Genomic DNA, 17,111 nt, shown 5'->3' on the forward strand with positions numbered 1-17,111 from the left:
AAGAGCTACCATGCTGGAATTTTGAGAGGAAGCTTGCATTAGATGTGGTGCTGTGGTGTAAAGATTTCTCAGCAGCTCGGTGTTGATGGTCGTCTGAAAGAGGCTGTAGAAATACTCGCCATGCGAGAAGCTGAAGAAGTTATGGCTTTGGTTTCCAGATATTGGCACAGAAAGCATGATGGTGTTCAGGAGCAAGTCCACCAGCTGCTCACTCTGCAGGAAAACAATATACAAACGGAGGCTGTAAAAAAACATGTGAAACACATGGTACACTGACGGCAAAGAAAACCTTACATTGATACTTTTTTTTATGATAGTTTTATAAATCACTTTAAACAAAAAGAGCTTTATGCTACAGACTATTATGCTGCAAATCTTTTGTTTTATTGACTGAGTTATAACTTGATAAATAGATGATTGAGTAAAAAATAATTATTAATGCCTCCAACAGAAAAATCCCAGAATCAAAATGTTTCTTAAACTCTGTATGAAATGAAAACTAGGTCTGATATTATTCACTGCTGAAGGTGGTAAAGACGGCAGAGGGAGGGGCTGTTTGAGAGTGGGGGAGCTGCTAGCTCTCCTCCTCTCCCCTCAGTCTGCATTTGTAGGTCACCATTGCATGACATAACGTTGTGTTATCTTTCTCCGATAGTCTTGCCTCCCCCTCTCTGTCCCTTTCTGCATGCTTCCCCGGCTTTGGAGCTGTGTGTTTTCCACTGTGCAGTAGCTGATCCGACCAACCTGCCCAATGTTTTCTTGTTGCTCTTGTTGTTTTTTCTTTTCTCTCTCCACTTTCCACTCAGATCACTGCCTGATCTGCTGGAGCTTTCTTCCATTAAAGGGAGTTCTTGCTTTCCATAGGGGAAAGGAATAACTTGCTCAAGTGGGGTTCATTGGGTTTCCTCTACAGTCTTGACATTATTACGTAATATGCCTTGAGCGGATTTTCTTGTGAATTTGAGCTATATAAATAGTGTATTTATATATATTAAATAGTATATAAAAGTATGTTTTTGGCTTGAGGGCTCACCACTTGTTCACTCTCTCTTGTCAACCAATTCTCCAGTCTGGTCCTCAGCCACACAGAGGACAGAACGCATTGTTACCATGATAACTTTAATCATATCTTGTAGTTTCAAATGCTGATAATCAGTTGGCATTCCTACTGATACTAGTAACCAAAGCTGTTATTTATATTCACATGCTCCAATTTTCAGTTGCATATATTAAAATCTTCCACTGCCAGGTCCTGCCTAGGTACCAAACTTTGATATCAAAGTGATATAACGAGGCTTTTTTCAGTACTTGATATGACTGAAGTCAAATACCCAGCTTAAGGTAGTTACAAGTTGATCAATTTTTACAACTCACCTGTTGACTGAGACAAAAGGCAAGCTGAAGCAGGCCATCTGCTACCCTCCTGGTATTAATGTCCAAGGATGGAAGTGCCTTCCTGTCCTCTCCAGGTGCGATGCCTTTATACACAGTCATTAGAAGTTGAGACCCGAGGGATTGGACATAGGCTGAATCCTTAAAAAAAAAAAAAAAAAAAAACCAAGCAAACACAAACACAGAGTAAATGTTGTAAAATATGCAACAAACCCTGCGGAACAATCCTACAAAGACCTATATATATGTATATGTATATGTATATACATATACATATACATATATATATGAATATAAGGCCTACGTTGACTCAATGTTCAAATACCTCGCTCTGTAGAATGGAGCTGAGAATACCAGCCTTGTGCATTTGCTTACAGGAGGAGAGAACCATTTCTATCTGGTCATGCCGACCCAGAGAGCTAGAATGGTAGAAGTCTACAGCACACAACTCCTCTACACTGTGGAAAGTCAGAAACAAAGAACAGTTTAGGTAATAGTAGTGTAAGTATCCGTGGTTATGGTGGACTAAAAATATGGTTAAGTGGCTTGTCGTTGTCTTTAAAAGTTAAATCAAAATAACAATACTCGAATTTTACTAACACACCTTTTGCGTGAGATCTTTGTCCGCAAGCTACTTTCTAGAAGAGTGCGGTACGGCGAGGACAGCAGGGCTTTCAGCAGAGGGACACACACTTCCGGCAGGTTCTTCATTACCTCCACATCTGCCATGTTGAAGCCGACGGAGGATGGCTCACACACCACCAGTGCAGTCAACTCAAACAAAACTGTGCAAAAAAGATCTTGTTCCAAAGGCTGTGAAAAGTTAGAAATTAAATTGTGAGAAAAAAGCTTAAATAAATAAAAATCTAATAACTTCCAAACTAAGACTCTTGACTCTCAATGACCTAAATTTTGTGGTACCTTCAAAAATTCTGGATCTCCTTTGACGAGCACCATGGTAGCGAACTCCAGCAGGCGAACAATGATCGTACATTTGCTGCAGTTGTACTGCTCCACCTCTCTGGGGCTAAAGTGAGACGTCTTCATGCTGTGATGGAAGCAGCTCTCTGCTGCTGCCAGGTCATTAGTTGCCAGCTCAGTCAAAAAGAAACTGATAGCTTTCAAAAAACTTGACTTGTCTTTGAAGCCTTGGAAATGAAGGAAAAAAGAATCTACTGAGATCAATGCACTGCCAATACAGCCAAAATAACAGGATATAGGCCCAAATGAAAACTCAGATTTTATGCAGGAGTACATGTTAAACAAAGGCCTAACTATAACCCTAAACCATTCCACACGTAAAACTTACTAAGCATGTGTTGAGGCTTGATTAGGTGTAAGCGGATGAAGGTGTTGTAGCAGTCCAGGGCAGCCAGCAGTAGATCCATCCACTGTAGAGTGACTCTGACACTAAAAGGACCTGCCAGATCCTTCAGAGTTGGCTGGGAGAGGAGTCCTCCACCTTCAAACTGTGAGATCAGGAAATCTACGCCATGATCCCTCAACAAGGCATCCAGCCACTGAGGTAGAGACTTCTTTCCTGAATTCAGTCACAAACACCCGTCGACAACATTATTCACGTGTATATAAAAAGTACATTTAGCCAAAGTAGCAGCATCAAGGAGATCAGTGTTGGCAATAAATGTATTGCCTCATTACAGAGCTGCTTTGAAAATAGAAAAATATATCTTTGATTACATATGTTAGGTTATGTTCTCATCAGGGCAAAATGTGAACACTGAAGCACTTGGTAGCATTACTCACCTGGAAGCAGAGAAACAAACTCATAGAAGAGCTCCATGCATTTGTGGCGACATTCAGTTTGAGGTCGGCCACATTGTTCCAGAAGCCATAAAACCACATCTGACAAGCACAGTTTTTTTTCAGATGGAAAGCCCCTACAAGCAGAGGAGGTCGGGGAAGGAACATTTTACCTAGTAGCTGAATGTCATAAACACTTTTTAAAAACATTTCATTACAATTGAAGGAAAGTGTCATCGCTTGCCAAGTACCAACCTCGGAATACGTCTCTTAGCATTGTGCTGATTGAGACTGGGGGCCTTTTTATTGATGATTCTTTTCAGGTGGTCAATGGCAATGCCGCACTGTTGCAATGTACCTGAAAAAACAGAGTGACAGAGTAGCATCATACAATTGACAACATTTACTTTGTATTTTTTCTTTAATGGAACCTCTCAGCATAAATTAGTGCGCATTAAATACGAGTTAAATTAAAGTTAAAAACAAGAAATCTAAAACATTATGTATTTGGAATAACTTACAAAGCATATTTCATAGTAATGTAACAGGTTTATACTGTAGATACTGATCTTCAAAGGACCTGATTCACTACTGAAATCAACATACATTGACACACTTCACATCAAACCATTTATTTAATATACAACAGGAACTAATTGATGTGTTCTGTCTATAAAACTAAACACTTACCCATAGAGCGCTCATCTGCGTGTGCAAGAGCCAGACTTTCGACAAATATGACGAGAATCTCAAAGACAAACTGATCCACCAAGGAATTTTCCTCCCTGCAGAGACAAACAGCAGCATTGAGCAAAGACATTTTTCTTTCATGTGAACAACTTTTATTTTCCTTTTTTCAAGGGTCTAAGGTTGAATGCTTTCACACAGTACAACCAGACTTCTAAAGAGAATATCAGTCATTCATGAGAACCCAATTATTGTACCTGCATAACACATTAAAACACGGACTTTCTACCTTTCTACCAAATTCTGAGCCTTTTTCTACATTTTTGTCAAAAAAGCTAAATAAAATCAACCATCATTTGATTTGTAAAATAAACTATTTGTAACATAAACAATAGCAGAAAGGCACTGTGTGAATTAGTCTGAATGCCACTGGTCTTGGTCTTGCAACTGGTCTTGCAACTGGTTTCCATCTATTAAATGTGGGCACACTAACTAGTCCAAAGCCAGAAAAGAAAAGTTTTTTTTTTATATAAATTAAATAAATTTTTTAAATAAATGGTATTTATAATGTATGTGATATTGAACCATTTGTTTTAAAATTATGACTGCAATCGGTGGAACCCTTAATATCAGGGTTGTAATTTCATCCACGTATTTGGCCCACAAGTTGTAAGACTCTACAGTAACAAGAGAGTGAGGAAGTTCACACCTGAATTGTCGGTAGATGCTGTTGAATGCCAAGGCAGCACCAAGTCGTTTGAACCCCCCGGGGTGGAGTGCCAAGCTGTAGATCCGTTTAAACAAAGACTTCATGTTGGTAGGGCTCTTCTCTTGCTGCTTAGGGGTGGTCTGTTTGATTGACCATTTGACAAACTCTTCAATGCAGCGCCCACAGAAGTCTCGCAGAGTGCTGTCCATGGGATCAACCACACCATCCTTAGCAAAGACAAACAGGAGGCGGGGCAATCAATTAGTGCAAGAATTTTTTTTTTTAAAAAGCAATGAAACAATTATGTCTTAAATGAAATGATAATATTTAGTGAAGCATAAGCCATGTACAGGCCTTCACACTTACCAGTATTGCCTCTAAAACAGCTACTGTGTCTTGGCTTTCAAACTTCTTGTTGTTTGTGAACCAGTGAATTAGCTGCATGACCAGTGGTTCGAAGAGCTGTCTCGTTACCTGCCAAAGACATTCCCGTCATCACAAGCCTTTTACCCAAGCACCTCTGAAAAGAGGTCTCATCTTTTTGATTAGGATCTGATTTTGCATTGTGGCCATGGGCTAAAAATACAGTTTTTATTTTATTATGCCACATGATTATAACCTTTCCAAGTCCTGTGATATTGAAGACCAGTGGGGGTCTATGCAGATTAGCTACAATACAGATGGGAGTGCACACACCTGATCGACATCACAGGCCAGACGCAGTAGCACAGGGAAAAGCCTCTTATGTAACTTGTACATAGGTGGCAAACTACTCTTGTCTTCAACCATCTGAGCACTCTTCCCAACCATGTAGACCACCAAGCTGTGGAGCAGCTCACAAGCCGCTACCTGCATTAAAGATGTGAGAATCTGATTGTAATAATCATTTATATATACTTTCTTATATCGTTGTCATAATGTCAAAGCTGTGTCAATTTCTATCGCAAGTTTGTATGAAAGTAATTTAGTGAGCTGAATTAGATAAGGAAAGCTTTGAAAACTATTTTGACGTACTTTAGTTTGTCGGTCACTTGTGGACAAAGCCAGTTCACTGATGCGAGGCAGAAATGGGTCCAGATAGATGACAGGCTTGATGTCAGCGAATGGCACTGCAAAACTCAGTCTTTTCTCAGAGTCCCAGGCAACAAATTTCTTCATCATCTCTTCTGATGAGACCACTATGCCACAACAGATGGTCAACAAAAACTGTTAACATCGCTATTCACTGTCATGAGCTCTTGGAACAGGTCTCTGACTGTTTAAGTCCATACCGGCTACAAGGTTCCTGTTAAGCTTCCCCCCCAGGTGACCGAGCAGTTTTACCACCCTGAGCCTCACTGCGACAAGCGGAGCATCTTCCTGCATTTAGACACAAAAAATCAGGGAGCAGAAACAGAGGACCTGAGGAATATCAAGCTTCTGTACACAAATCGTTTCCTGGACTGTACAATAACAGGTAGCTCATGACTACCACCTGAAAAATTACTTCTGTAATACTACAATGTGTTTTCCCAATCCCCCTTCAATCACCATGGAAAGCTGCTTGGATTGCTTTAGAAGCCTTGTCAACACTCTGGTGTATCCTCTGTCATTTCTTGAAGGCAAACGAGACATCACCTCCCAGCTGCTCTCATCTTTGTCTAAAGACAGCAACACATTCATTTGACTTTTCATTTATTAAAACACAAATGTGCTTGACCTCCCCTGACACTAGCAGGACTTACTGTCTTTGGAGATGGCTTTCAGGTATCCATCCAGAAGAGGAAGGATGTTGGTGTAACAGGGCTGCATGATCTCCAAAGAAATGTGGGAGGACCAGTCCTCAAGAGCATCTAGGGCGGCATTAGCCAAAGGAACATGGCTCAGACCCAGTTTCAGAGCCGCCTAGACACACACACACACACACACACACACACACACACACACACACACACACACACACACACACACACACACAAAGAATCTAGTAAGTATAGTAGTAGGCAGTTTGAACTCTACACTGGTGTCCATTAAAAGACGCATTCACAGATTCTGAATGGTTTTTTTGGTTCTAATTCAGGTAGTAAATGTACATAAATGCCATTAAACTCCTCAATCCCTTCCCTATATCAAAGTATCTCTTTACTTCTAGCTGAAAAATGCCTCCAGATGACATCAATTGGTGGAACCAGTTCAAATTATGTCATCTTGTTGCTCACAATATAGAGTTTGTATTCATGGTCAACCTGCTTTTCCAGAGCTCCCCCAGATGACATCATCTGAACTCCTAATGATGAAAAACTCCTCCAGGTGATGTCATCTAAAGGAGTTATTCAGCTAGAATCAGAAATATATTTTTCAGATACGGAAGTCAGAGAAGATTTTAAAAGCATTAATGTACATTTCCACCCAAAAATAAACCCATAGAAAACATAGAATAGAAAAAGTTGAAATTTGGTGAAGTCTGTGTCTTTTATTTTAAAGTATTTGTACCAGTATTTTAAAGGGTTAAAATACTGGTACATTCTCCCATGTTTCGGTCATGAGCCAAATGTGTAAATTTTAACTAATTAAACTGAATATTACTACATTATTTAAGACTAAAAATAAATATAATAAAGGATGTAGCTTTATCAATTTTATTCATATATTGAACAGTCAGTGTTCACTGCATAGGTAATGATTTGCACTGCGCATTGCTGTTTATCCATTACTTTTAGCTATTTCACAGTATACTCATTACTATTTTACCATTGATTTATCAATTACTTTGAGGTAACCACTGCATTCATCCATTTACTACGTTAAGTTACCATTTTTCCATAATTATTTTAGCCACTTTTGCAGTACTATTTACCCACTTCCACTGTTTATCAGCTAGTACCATTTATCAAACCATTTCAGTTGTTTAATATAGTAAATACATTTCGTTTTTACGCTTTTAAAATGTATCATTGGGCTTTTTAACTTTACTGCTACTACTACTACTACTACTACTACTACTATTATTATTATTATTATTATTATTATTATTATTATATATTATATTATTTCATAAAATTACTTGGTAACTGCAGAAGTATCCCCTGAGGCACAAGCATACCTGATTGGAAGATCCTTGGAAACCACCAACAAATCCATGATAAACAAATAAAAAGCATCTAACCTCAAGAGCAGGACAATAGGCCTTGATGTCCAGAGCAACAATGTTGTGGTGCAGCGAGAGGATAAATGTCAGGCAGGATGCCAGCAACTCATCTTTGTATTGCTTCGTCCTCACACACACCTATGTGGGAATAACATCACTTAGATTTTCTATACATTTACCTCCTCAGTAATACTCAATTTTAGTGATTCCATTTCCATGAAAAAAAAAACTACCTCTTTTCCAAATTTTGAGAAGAGCGCCAAACAAGCACTTTTCACAGTGTCGCTCTGGGGGGATGTGGAGCTTCTCAGGCCAACTCCCTGTTCAAATTGGATTTGCATGACTTTTATTATATAATATTCAATATGGTGAGTGCATTGCATGACATTCCTATTTGGGTTCTGAGTGTTTTCAACTTACATCTGAGCCAACAGACATTTTCAGATGGTCACATAATTATAGTTTTCAAACATAGTTTCTTAAAATGATGCCATGTGATCACCAGATAAACACATTGGATGGCACTGGTAGTTATATTAGCAATATTACCTGGTAGTACTTGATTCTCTTGGCTATTTTCATGGTGACAGAGAGAAGCTTGTAAAAGCCACTGACAAGTGGATTTCGTATGGAGTGGAGAATAAGTTCGTGGCTTAAGGGATACATCCAGGACTGAAAATACTCCACATGTTTAGTCAGCAACAATTCACTGCAGAGGAAAAAAGAAAAACGTATGATTACCTTTCGGTTGCCCGCAAGTTGTGTCACAATAAAGTTGGGAATCACAATTTTGTTCTTTTTCTCTGCTTGGCAGGAGTGTTTTTGTTGTGGCTGTGTCACCTGCAGAAGTCAACCAGGTTGATGAAGGCCGTGAAGTCTTTGACCTTACTGGGCAACAGATGAGCTGTGGGGTCAGTAGAGGGCAGGACATGGGCTGCATCCCTGGGATCCTGACAGACAAAGAGGAAAGGGGCATAGATCGGCAGACAGATGCAGACAGTATATGTATCAACGTTGGGCCTGAGAGTGAGGTCTCACCTCATCTCCAGTTGTCACTTTCTGCACAGACAAGTCCAATTTTTCCACTATACGGAGAATTGATTTCACCAACTCATCATAAAGGAGGCGGCTCAAAGACACAACCGCAGAGTTCTGACTTTCAAAAGCCCCATCAAAAAATCCTGAGTCCTGCAGAGGATCAACAAAGACATTGCACAGAATGTTCTCTGGTACCACACAAAAAGCTGTCAAATTATAGGCATGAAATAATCTTCCCTAGAACAAGATATGTTTTAGCTAAATTTTGACAATTCATAATTTAAAATGAAAGACTCTGGAAGTGATCTTATCATGTTGTAAAGTAGTTTTAAAGTTGCTTAACGTAATTATTTCAAAACAGGCTTTACTGGACTTTAAAGCTGGATGGTTAAAATGTAAATGTGCAAACAAATTTCCGATATCATACAAGCAATCTGATACATAAAATGTTAAATTACACAACTGTACCTTCAACTGATCACAGTCTAGAAGTTCTTTAAACAGACCAAGGTAGTTGTGACTGGATGGAATTTTCCATTTTCCAGTTCGAACTTGGGATGACTGATATGGACTGTTTTCACTGTTCTTGTCCTGAGAGAAAATCCCATTGCAGTAAAGAAAATAAGACTTTCTGTTTCAGGCAAAGTGAATTGCATAGCTCATAAAACGTGTGTTTTAATATGAAAGCAATGTAAAAAGCAAGCACCCCACCTCAGAAAGCATTATTGGTTTTGAACAGACTCTAATCAAGCCCTGGTGCACTACAAAAGAAGAACAAAGTGAATATTTAACCAGATGTTATTCATTTTCCTCTCAGATAAGAGTAAAAAAGCAGCATGTTGTTAAAATGTAACGTTTCACTGTATTTAAGAAGCTGTTTATCACTATTTAAATCTCACAGAGCTTTACAACCCTAATATTCAATCTTGGATCCTCAATTTAGCATAGATGTGATGGAGACTCAAATATATACAAACAAATCTAGGCTCCTCTGCACACTACACACACAGATATACAAAAACTTTGATGCAGATACAGAGTAATTATGACCAACATACCCACTGAGCTAATGAAACTCCATAGTACAGGTCCTTTAGAGGCTATGGCCACCAGCACCTTGAGGATGGACCTGGAACAAACCGTCTGCATTCTCTCACTGTACTGAGGGAAGCTGTCAATCTGTACCACAATAAGACGTTCCAGGAGTGGTGTGTACACCTCTGGAATCTGAGGCCATAGACACAAAGCAGAGGTTCAAATTAACTTGGGAATGGGTTTAAAATCGACCTTCCCACTGCGGGGAACACAATAAAGATATAACGGTGCATACAGATAAGATTGAAAGGAGCCATCTCATGTTATGAAGTTGTACTGCGAACATTTGGTCAAAGTAAATGATTGACTGAATTTGTCACCTTGTCCAGGTGAATGAGGACACTGGCTATAGAATCGAGGAAGCTGGGCAGCTGGTAGAAGCTGTCGTCCTCCCCATCAGACTCAGTTAGATACATCTGCTTACAGCGCTGAATCAGCTCAGTGTACATCAAGTCCACATCCTGAGGGCAAACTTTCTTGCATGGCTGCACAGGGAAAAAAATGCATTTTGCAACAAGACTTCTTCTTTGTACAGATGTTGCCGATGCCCAGTGTACTTAAGTAGCACTTACTCCAGACCAGGCAATTTTAGTTCACAATAGTTCATTACTGTTACATTTTTTACTTTAAACTATTTATTAATGAACCTTAATGAACTGTGGATCTGTTAATTCTCACTATTTCAGTTCTTTAAATTGCTATTATGTATCTAAATATATACATATGAACAACAACAGAAGCTCTATGACTTAGGATCGTGCAACAGTAAAGGAACAGAAACATATACACAATTCTATCTTAAAAGAAACCAATAGCACTGTAGATTACAACAATTTCAAACACTCGTACACAACCATCTACAAAAATATTGTTTTTAATCACTCCAATTAGAATAATCATTAAGCATACATACGGCTGCAAAGAATCCATATCCTCGTATGGCAATCGACAGTTCTTTGTGGGTGGAGTCCATGGTCTTAATGATGCCGCAGAACTTCTGCATGAAGAACTTCAACTTGCTTTTGTGCTCTTCGATATTTTCTGCCACCAGAACTGCAACCTAGTACATATTAAATAAAAGCGGCTCATCGACAGGCTTGGAAAAGGTTAAAAAAAAACTTTTCTAAAGAGTATGGGTCTCCACAAATGGATTGTCAGGCACTTCATGTACAATCAGAAGGCCTCTTCATCAATGGCAAATTCCATTGTTCATGAGTCTACTATAAAACTAACACTGAACCAGAACATGGCAGAATAGCAAGGAGGAACCCAATACAATTGCTGCATAAACAGGTTTTTACTCCTAGGCCTTGATAAGTTTACCTGTTTGAGGAAGGCCTCAAGTGCATAGTAACTTGTCTTCTTCATTTCAGCGTTGATGTGTCCACAAAGCTTAGACATGACTTCAAACAAAGCTCTGTAGTGGTCCAAAAGGCAACTGCTGAACTGGGATGCATGTCTGGCAAATAATCTAAGACCAGCTGTTTGAGAAACAGTCAAAGATACATAGATGGGCCCATACGTATATACTGTAATAATTATTTTGACATCATACTGTACACCACCACAACAGATGTCAACTTTAATGCCATATCTTTATTTTGCATTTTAAAATGGAGGATCTTACCAAATGTGACTGCATAGCGACTCATTTCCATCTGCAAAAGAATGGGATAACAAGCTATTATGAGTTATAGTACCTAGTTTGACATTTGATGTAAAGTGCAAAACAGATCACAAAACAGATCAGCGTGCCATGTTATAGTAAACACAAAGCATAAGGGTTAATATTAAAATATGCTGTATGCTACATAATCAAGATAACATTTTCTTAATTAAATGTACTGTCCACAGTCATCATACAAACAACAAAACCATCAAATTTTCTCATGTTTAGTCACTTGTCAGCCTAATTAGCTTGTTTATGTACTGTATGCCACAGACATTGTGGCATATGTTCTCTTTGGGAGTGACTAGAATGGACCCGATATGAAATTAGTACATCAGACAAATAGTTCATGTTAGATGTGTTGGAGATAAAGTCAGAGAGCCCAGATTGAGATTTCAGAGGAGAGACTGTGAATATATGAGTATAATGATGCTGAGGTTGGAGCTGCCAGGCAGGAGGTCTAGAGGAAGAGCAAAGAGGAGATTTATGGATGTAGTGAGGGAGGACATGAAGTTAGTTGGTGTGAGCGAAAAGGACGCAGAGGACAGGGTTAGATGGAGACAAATGATTCGCTGTGGTGACCCCTGAAAGGGAACAGCCCACAGGAACAGAAGACAACAACAGAGGTCTATGGCACAGACAATCAAGTTAATCGTTTCTGCTGGTCTGACAACAAGTGAAGATACAATGTTAGTTTTACCATGTGGACAATAGGATTAATTTAGAAAATGAACAATTATCCTTTCACAACTTAGAAGTGTGCGTTTAACTATTTCAATTACCAGTATGTTTCTATTGCCCGTTTGAGTGGTTTACTAAATGGATTTCTGTACACGATTGAACTGCTCGCTACATATTTCAGTTTGTACCAAAACAGCACTGAGGCGTAATACTGAACTCTACACATATCATGTACACTTCGTTTGTCATGCAGGGTACTTCCACTGTAAAGGATTGTTAGCCGAGATGATAACATTTACCTGAGGACTGATTGCCTTCAGTGCATACTGAAAAATTTCCTTAGATGTTGCTGGGTCTGCAAAAAGAGAGACACACTAATCGTAAAGCTCTAGCAACAACTGTGACTTTTTTGTAAAAGTGACATAAATTGAGTTTGCAAAAATTAGGGATGCACACAAACAAACAAACACACACACACACACCCCCAGCCCACCCACCCACCTTCTTCCATGCTTTTAGGGAAGTTGACCATTAGGGCGGTGATTCCTCTCAAACATCCAGCAACGACAAAAAGTTTTGGTTCCTTAGTTGAAGAAGTCATCTGGAAAAAAATAAACTACTTATATTTGCTGAGAAAACCAGGACTATAACAAGCTGTGGACCAGTTATAAAAAGCAGGAAAAATGATTTGCACTGCATAGGGATTTCTGCATTTGAGCTATAGTGATGCCATATCATCCGTAAAACAAACCTGTTCTTTCAGCTCCAACAGAAAGGCTTTGTAGAGTTTGTCAGAGTTGTCGACCATCTCACTGGGGTGCACCTCTGCAAGAACTCCCAGCAACTCATAAATTTTGCCAAGTACTATTCCCAAAAGAAAGAAAGAAAGAAAGTATAAATGTTTCAGTAATTAAAATGTTCATGACCTGAATGAAGTTGTTTCATAATGTTAAAACTTGGCAGCACTAACCTGAATCTGGTAGCTTGCTCTTCTGATAAAGCTCACTGTAAAACCTGCTAAATATATCACGGATTTTGAAGTCTGCAGCAACACTGGAATCCTTTGTTGTTTGGAGAAGCTATGAAGACAATTTACTCAGAATAAACGCCAACCACTGTTAAATATGTATCAGGGGTAATTAATTTCATATTTATATAACATTTTTATAATCGTGTCACATCATAGCAGTCTCCTTGAGGGCAGCTTATGATGCTCACTAGGCTAAGGTCAAAGAAAATACATAAAGCCAACCTTAATAAGGAGCTCCAGCACTGAAGTCCTCGATTTCGCAAATTTTTCCTTTGTATAAACAGCCATGCACATGTCCTGCATGAAGAAAAAGGAGAAAATAAACAACCAATGAAAAACTACATTTAGCTTGCTGGTGGTTTAACCACATTCATAAATGCAAGGTGATTTGTGTAGTTAAACTACTCATTGACATTTGGGTATAGACTACAAATCGAGTCATTGCGAAGAATTAGAACCTTTTTCATTTATATTTCACCTTTGCGTCTCTACAAGGTGCAAGTTGAAGACAGTCAGAAGTCAGATGTCACAAAAAGACAGTTGGTCAAACAATCTAAAAAGGTACAAGTATTTTTTGTACTTTAATGCTTGAATTGTAGTCAGATAATACAAATTTTGTCCGTGTGAAAAGCCAAGATGGACTGAAATGTTTAGGACAGGTTACGTTTTGAAGGAATTCCAACAAGTGGAACTGTCAACTCACCCGTGACAAATATTTGATTAAAGTTTAGAATGTTTGGACTGTAACTTTAAAAAACTAAACTTGAACATATGTTGATGTCATACGTATTGTTATTTCCATTTATTAACAAATGTTCTGAGGAGTTATTGCATGCTGTTTAGAAGTTACCTGTCTAAGTGTAATCCTGCTAACTCAAGTATCCGCACCTGACTGATAGACAATGGCTACTAAAACAAAAGCTCATTATTATTAAGCATCATTATTAAATAATAATAAATGTTGATTTATCATGAATTACCATAATCAATATTGTTTAAAATACTTTTTTTTTATTAGTGGAGTACTTGTATTTTATAATTTAAGTATATATACTTAATTAAAGTATATAAAAATATATACTGTATGGGGCTGTGTAGCTGTAAACTAATAAGAGTGGCCACAATGACCCTTGTCCTATGACATTATTAAGACCACCAGTGGTAATGTTGTGACTGACTTTAGTCCAAGTCATTTGGTTTATGAACAGTATAACTGTGATCTAAAATGCATATTTTGCATTAACTCAGTTGAATGGCATTTTTGCTGGCATGCAACTTTTGTTATAACGTCATATGTATCATATGTACACTCTCAAATTTGATCTTTTTGTAACTAATGTGAGCTACTTTTTCTAAGTAAATTAACAAAAATATATCTAAGCTTAACTGAATTTCTTTTTACAGCAGGATTTCCAAGTGTGAAATGATCAGTAGCGTAAAAGCTAAGCTTTCAAAGTGGCTCTCACAACACTGAAAACAACATCATTTGTTGAATGTGGAATACTATACACATGCAAATGAATTAGTTTGTAGGTCTTCTAAATTCTCAGCCACTCTCAGTTTTAGTGGGACACTTGGGTACACCTGTCCAATACAGCAGCTCTGTCATGAAGTCTACTTTTACGAGGTTATAATTTCTGTTTTTAAGTTGAAATTGTCAGAAAGGTGATAATTCTGCTCTCTCTCTTTATTATTGAGGTCACAGTGGGTAGTGGAGTCATACTGAAGTGCATTAGAAGAAGACATGCTTCTAATAGTTTGACCACCCCATTCATTTTTAAATAGGGGGGGTCAAAACATTAGAATGAATGGCCGAGCTGGTGTATTAGACTGCATTAGATTATACAGGTAAATCTAATAAAGTGTCCACTGACTGTAGAATTACATGTTATATGTAATGGTGATTTTGGTTTTGTATATACTGACCTGTGAACTTCATGCTTAAAACCAGTCTATAAGAGTATTTAATTTTTTAAAGTTGTTTATTTTTATCATAGCAGAATTAGAGAACTCACTCTTATGTCAACAGCATAGGTCTTCTCCCAACCTTTGATCCATGGTGAAACCTTGTCCAAAAACGTCTCCAAAAAAGATAAAATCTCAATCCGGGTGTCCCGAAGCTGGAAGTGAGATGTTTGTTTTAACATAGGAATTTTACTGGTTTCTGCATAATTCATCACGATTTGTTGACTAACACCTACCGCCTCTAATGGCAGGGACTTCCTGAGGAAGCTGAGCAGTCCATAGTCTTTTGCAAACAATAGGGATGCCTGTAAACCTTTGAGACAAAAGTACAAAATGAGGATTCAAAGATAAAATCAGATGGAATTATCAACAGATTCTTTACATAATGTTAATTTGAGGTGCAATGATTATTTGGTTAATCAATTGCTTTCTCCTCAGAAAATTAATTAGCAACAATTTTGATAACTGATTAATGTTTCTCTGATTTTTCAGTTCGTCTAAAAGCTTATATGCTTAAATTGTTTCCCCTGTTTATGTGTATAGAAGCCATTTGATCCATTTGATTATCAACCTATTATCTTCTACAACTTATCATGTTAAAGGGAGGAAACAACATGAATATTAATAATGTCACATTTTTAAAGACAGGTTATGAGATAAAAATGCAGAATGGGTTCGTACCTCTACTTTTTAATCTTAGAATTTATAACTTAAATTAAGTAAATCAATCTCATAATCCTGATTTGAAGTAAATTATCCTCAACACTATTATTTTTTCATGGGGGAGGCAGTGACTCAGTTGGTAGAGTGGGCGCCTACCGACCACAGGATCGGAAGCTCACGCCCCGCTTCTCACGAACACATGGTGAAGTGTGTTTTATTTCGTCTTTTGTTTTTACACAGTGGATCGTCCCAAAGGAATAGAAACCACTTGCAAGGTCTGCCCACTGTCAAATATTCGCTTTTTAAAAAAAAATAAAATTATTTACATACTGTTTTCGAACTGAGCCTTCCCACCCCCAACATTTGTGGTACGCTACAAAATCTGACCTATGCCAGGTGGGCGTGGTTTACGTTGGTATTTAAAAACCCTACGTAACAAGCGGCACCCCGGCACGGATAAATGGAGTGCGCCTAGAGTTTTGGCGGAAAAGGTTTAGTGCTACAGGCAGTGTAAATAATAAAGTTGTAGGTATATATTCTATACGACGAAATTATAAGAAGTTATTAAACACACCTGCATCAAATTTCAGTACAAGATGTTTAACGCTTGTCAACACACGACGCAATAAAAAACATTATTCTACAAGATTGTTACTGGAGTTTGGCGCGGATTTGATTCGTTCTTATCAAACAATGAGAGGAGTCGCACGTCATTTTATTTACTTTCCTGTCTTACCAAGCTCATTCTCGGTTGCTGTTAGCATGCAATCTTGTCCCAAGTCACCGATAATATCATGACATTTCAAGGCTGCAGCTCGACTGTCTTCGTCTGAAAGTGATTCGTGAAGTTTGAGAAGAAGCCCGTGAATTCCCCCAGCTGTGCTGCATTGGGAAGACATGACTGCAGCACTGAGCTAAGATAGCATTAGCATCACTGTATCTGAGAGGAAGCTTACAGAATGCTGCTCTCTCTGAACCAGCTAATCAACAAATTGTCAAACTCGCCAGCGCGTAGTCATTCAGTCGTAAACATCCGCCACATTTCCGGAAAGACTAAGATACACTTTCCACGTACTTCAAAATAAAAGCCCTGCAGTTCTTTTTTTCTGCTAATTTAAGTATAAGATACATTTACCGCCACCTACTGCTTTGCAGATTTACCTAATCTGATTGTTTCTTTACTTTTCTTTTTGTCTATCTTGTTCCCTCTTATTACTCTCCATGAGAAGCTTATATGCACAATAAACACCTCAACCGAACAACACTCACATACACGCTAGACTGAAGAAGCTGT

General features: G+C 38.3%; 1 protein-coding gene across 1 annotated transcript in view; it reads right to left on the reverse strand.

The window, feature by feature from the left end:
* Positions 1-16,823, reverse strand: part of prkdc (protein kinase, DNA-activated, catalytic subunit) — a 43,287-nt gene extending 26,464 nt beyond the window's left edge. Inside the window, exons 1-36 of the mRNA XM_067487041.1 lie at positions 16,554-16,823; positions 15,391-15,467; positions 15,205-15,309; positions 13,412-13,486; positions 13,130-13,238; positions 12,911-13,023; positions 12,661-12,760; positions 12,459-12,514; positions 11,437-11,467; positions 11,133-11,290; positions 10,723-10,869; positions 10,130-10,294; positions 9,773-9,941; positions 9,426-9,475; positions 9,183-9,305; positions 8,715-8,864; positions 8,517-8,626; positions 8,226-8,385; positions 7,910-7,996; positions 7,695-7,814; positions 6,274-6,433; positions 6,080-6,189; positions 5,821-5,908; positions 5,564-5,727; positions 5,246-5,398; positions 4,916-5,023; positions 4,550-4,776; positions 3,844-3,938; positions 3,409-3,511; positions 3,157-3,290; positions 2,702-2,932; positions 2,314-2,540; positions 1,997-2,205; positions 1,718-1,850; positions 1,375-1,533; positions 10-213 (exon numbers count right to left, since the gene is read on the reverse strand). Of these exons, the coding sequence (XP_067343142.1) occupies positions 10-213; positions 1,375-1,533; positions 1,718-1,850; positions 1,997-2,205; positions 2,314-2,540; positions 2,702-2,932; positions 3,157-3,290; positions 3,409-3,511; positions 3,844-3,938; positions 4,550-4,776; positions 4,916-5,023; positions 5,246-5,398; positions 5,564-5,727; positions 5,821-5,908; positions 6,080-6,189; positions 6,274-6,433; positions 7,695-7,814; positions 7,910-7,996; positions 8,226-8,385; positions 8,517-8,626; positions 8,715-8,864; positions 9,183-9,305; positions 9,426-9,475; positions 9,773-9,941; positions 10,130-10,294; positions 10,723-10,869; positions 11,133-11,290; positions 11,437-11,467; positions 12,459-12,514; positions 12,661-12,760; positions 12,911-13,023; positions 13,130-13,238; positions 13,412-13,486; positions 15,205-15,309; positions 15,391-15,467; positions 16,554-16,716 (4,773 nt within the window). The 5' untranslated portion in view covers positions 16,717-16,823. The remainder of the gene's footprint in view (positions 1-9; positions 214-1,374; positions 1,534-1,717; positions 1,851-1,996; positions 2,206-2,313; positions 2,541-2,701; positions 2,933-3,156; positions 3,291-3,408; positions 3,512-3,843; positions 3,939-4,549; positions 4,777-4,915; positions 5,024-5,245; positions 5,399-5,563; positions 5,728-5,820; positions 5,909-6,079; positions 6,190-6,273; positions 6,434-7,694; positions 7,815-7,909; positions 7,997-8,225; positions 8,386-8,516; positions 8,627-8,714; positions 8,865-9,182; positions 9,306-9,425; positions 9,476-9,772; positions 9,942-10,129; positions 10,295-10,722; positions 10,870-11,132; positions 11,291-11,436; positions 11,468-12,458; positions 12,515-12,660; positions 12,761-12,910; positions 13,024-13,129; positions 13,239-13,411; positions 13,487-15,204; positions 15,310-15,390; positions 15,468-16,553) is intronic.
* Between the last annotated feature and the right edge of the window lie 288 nt (positions 16,824-17,111).

This window comes from Channa argus, chromosome 19, assembly GCF_033026475.1.
Source record: "Channa argus isolate prfri chromosome 19, Channa argus male v1.0, whole genome shotgun sequence".
In the NCBI taxonomy this organism is placed as follows: domain Eukaryota; kingdom Metazoa; phylum Chordata; class Actinopteri; order Anabantiformes; family Channidae; genus Channa; species Channa argus.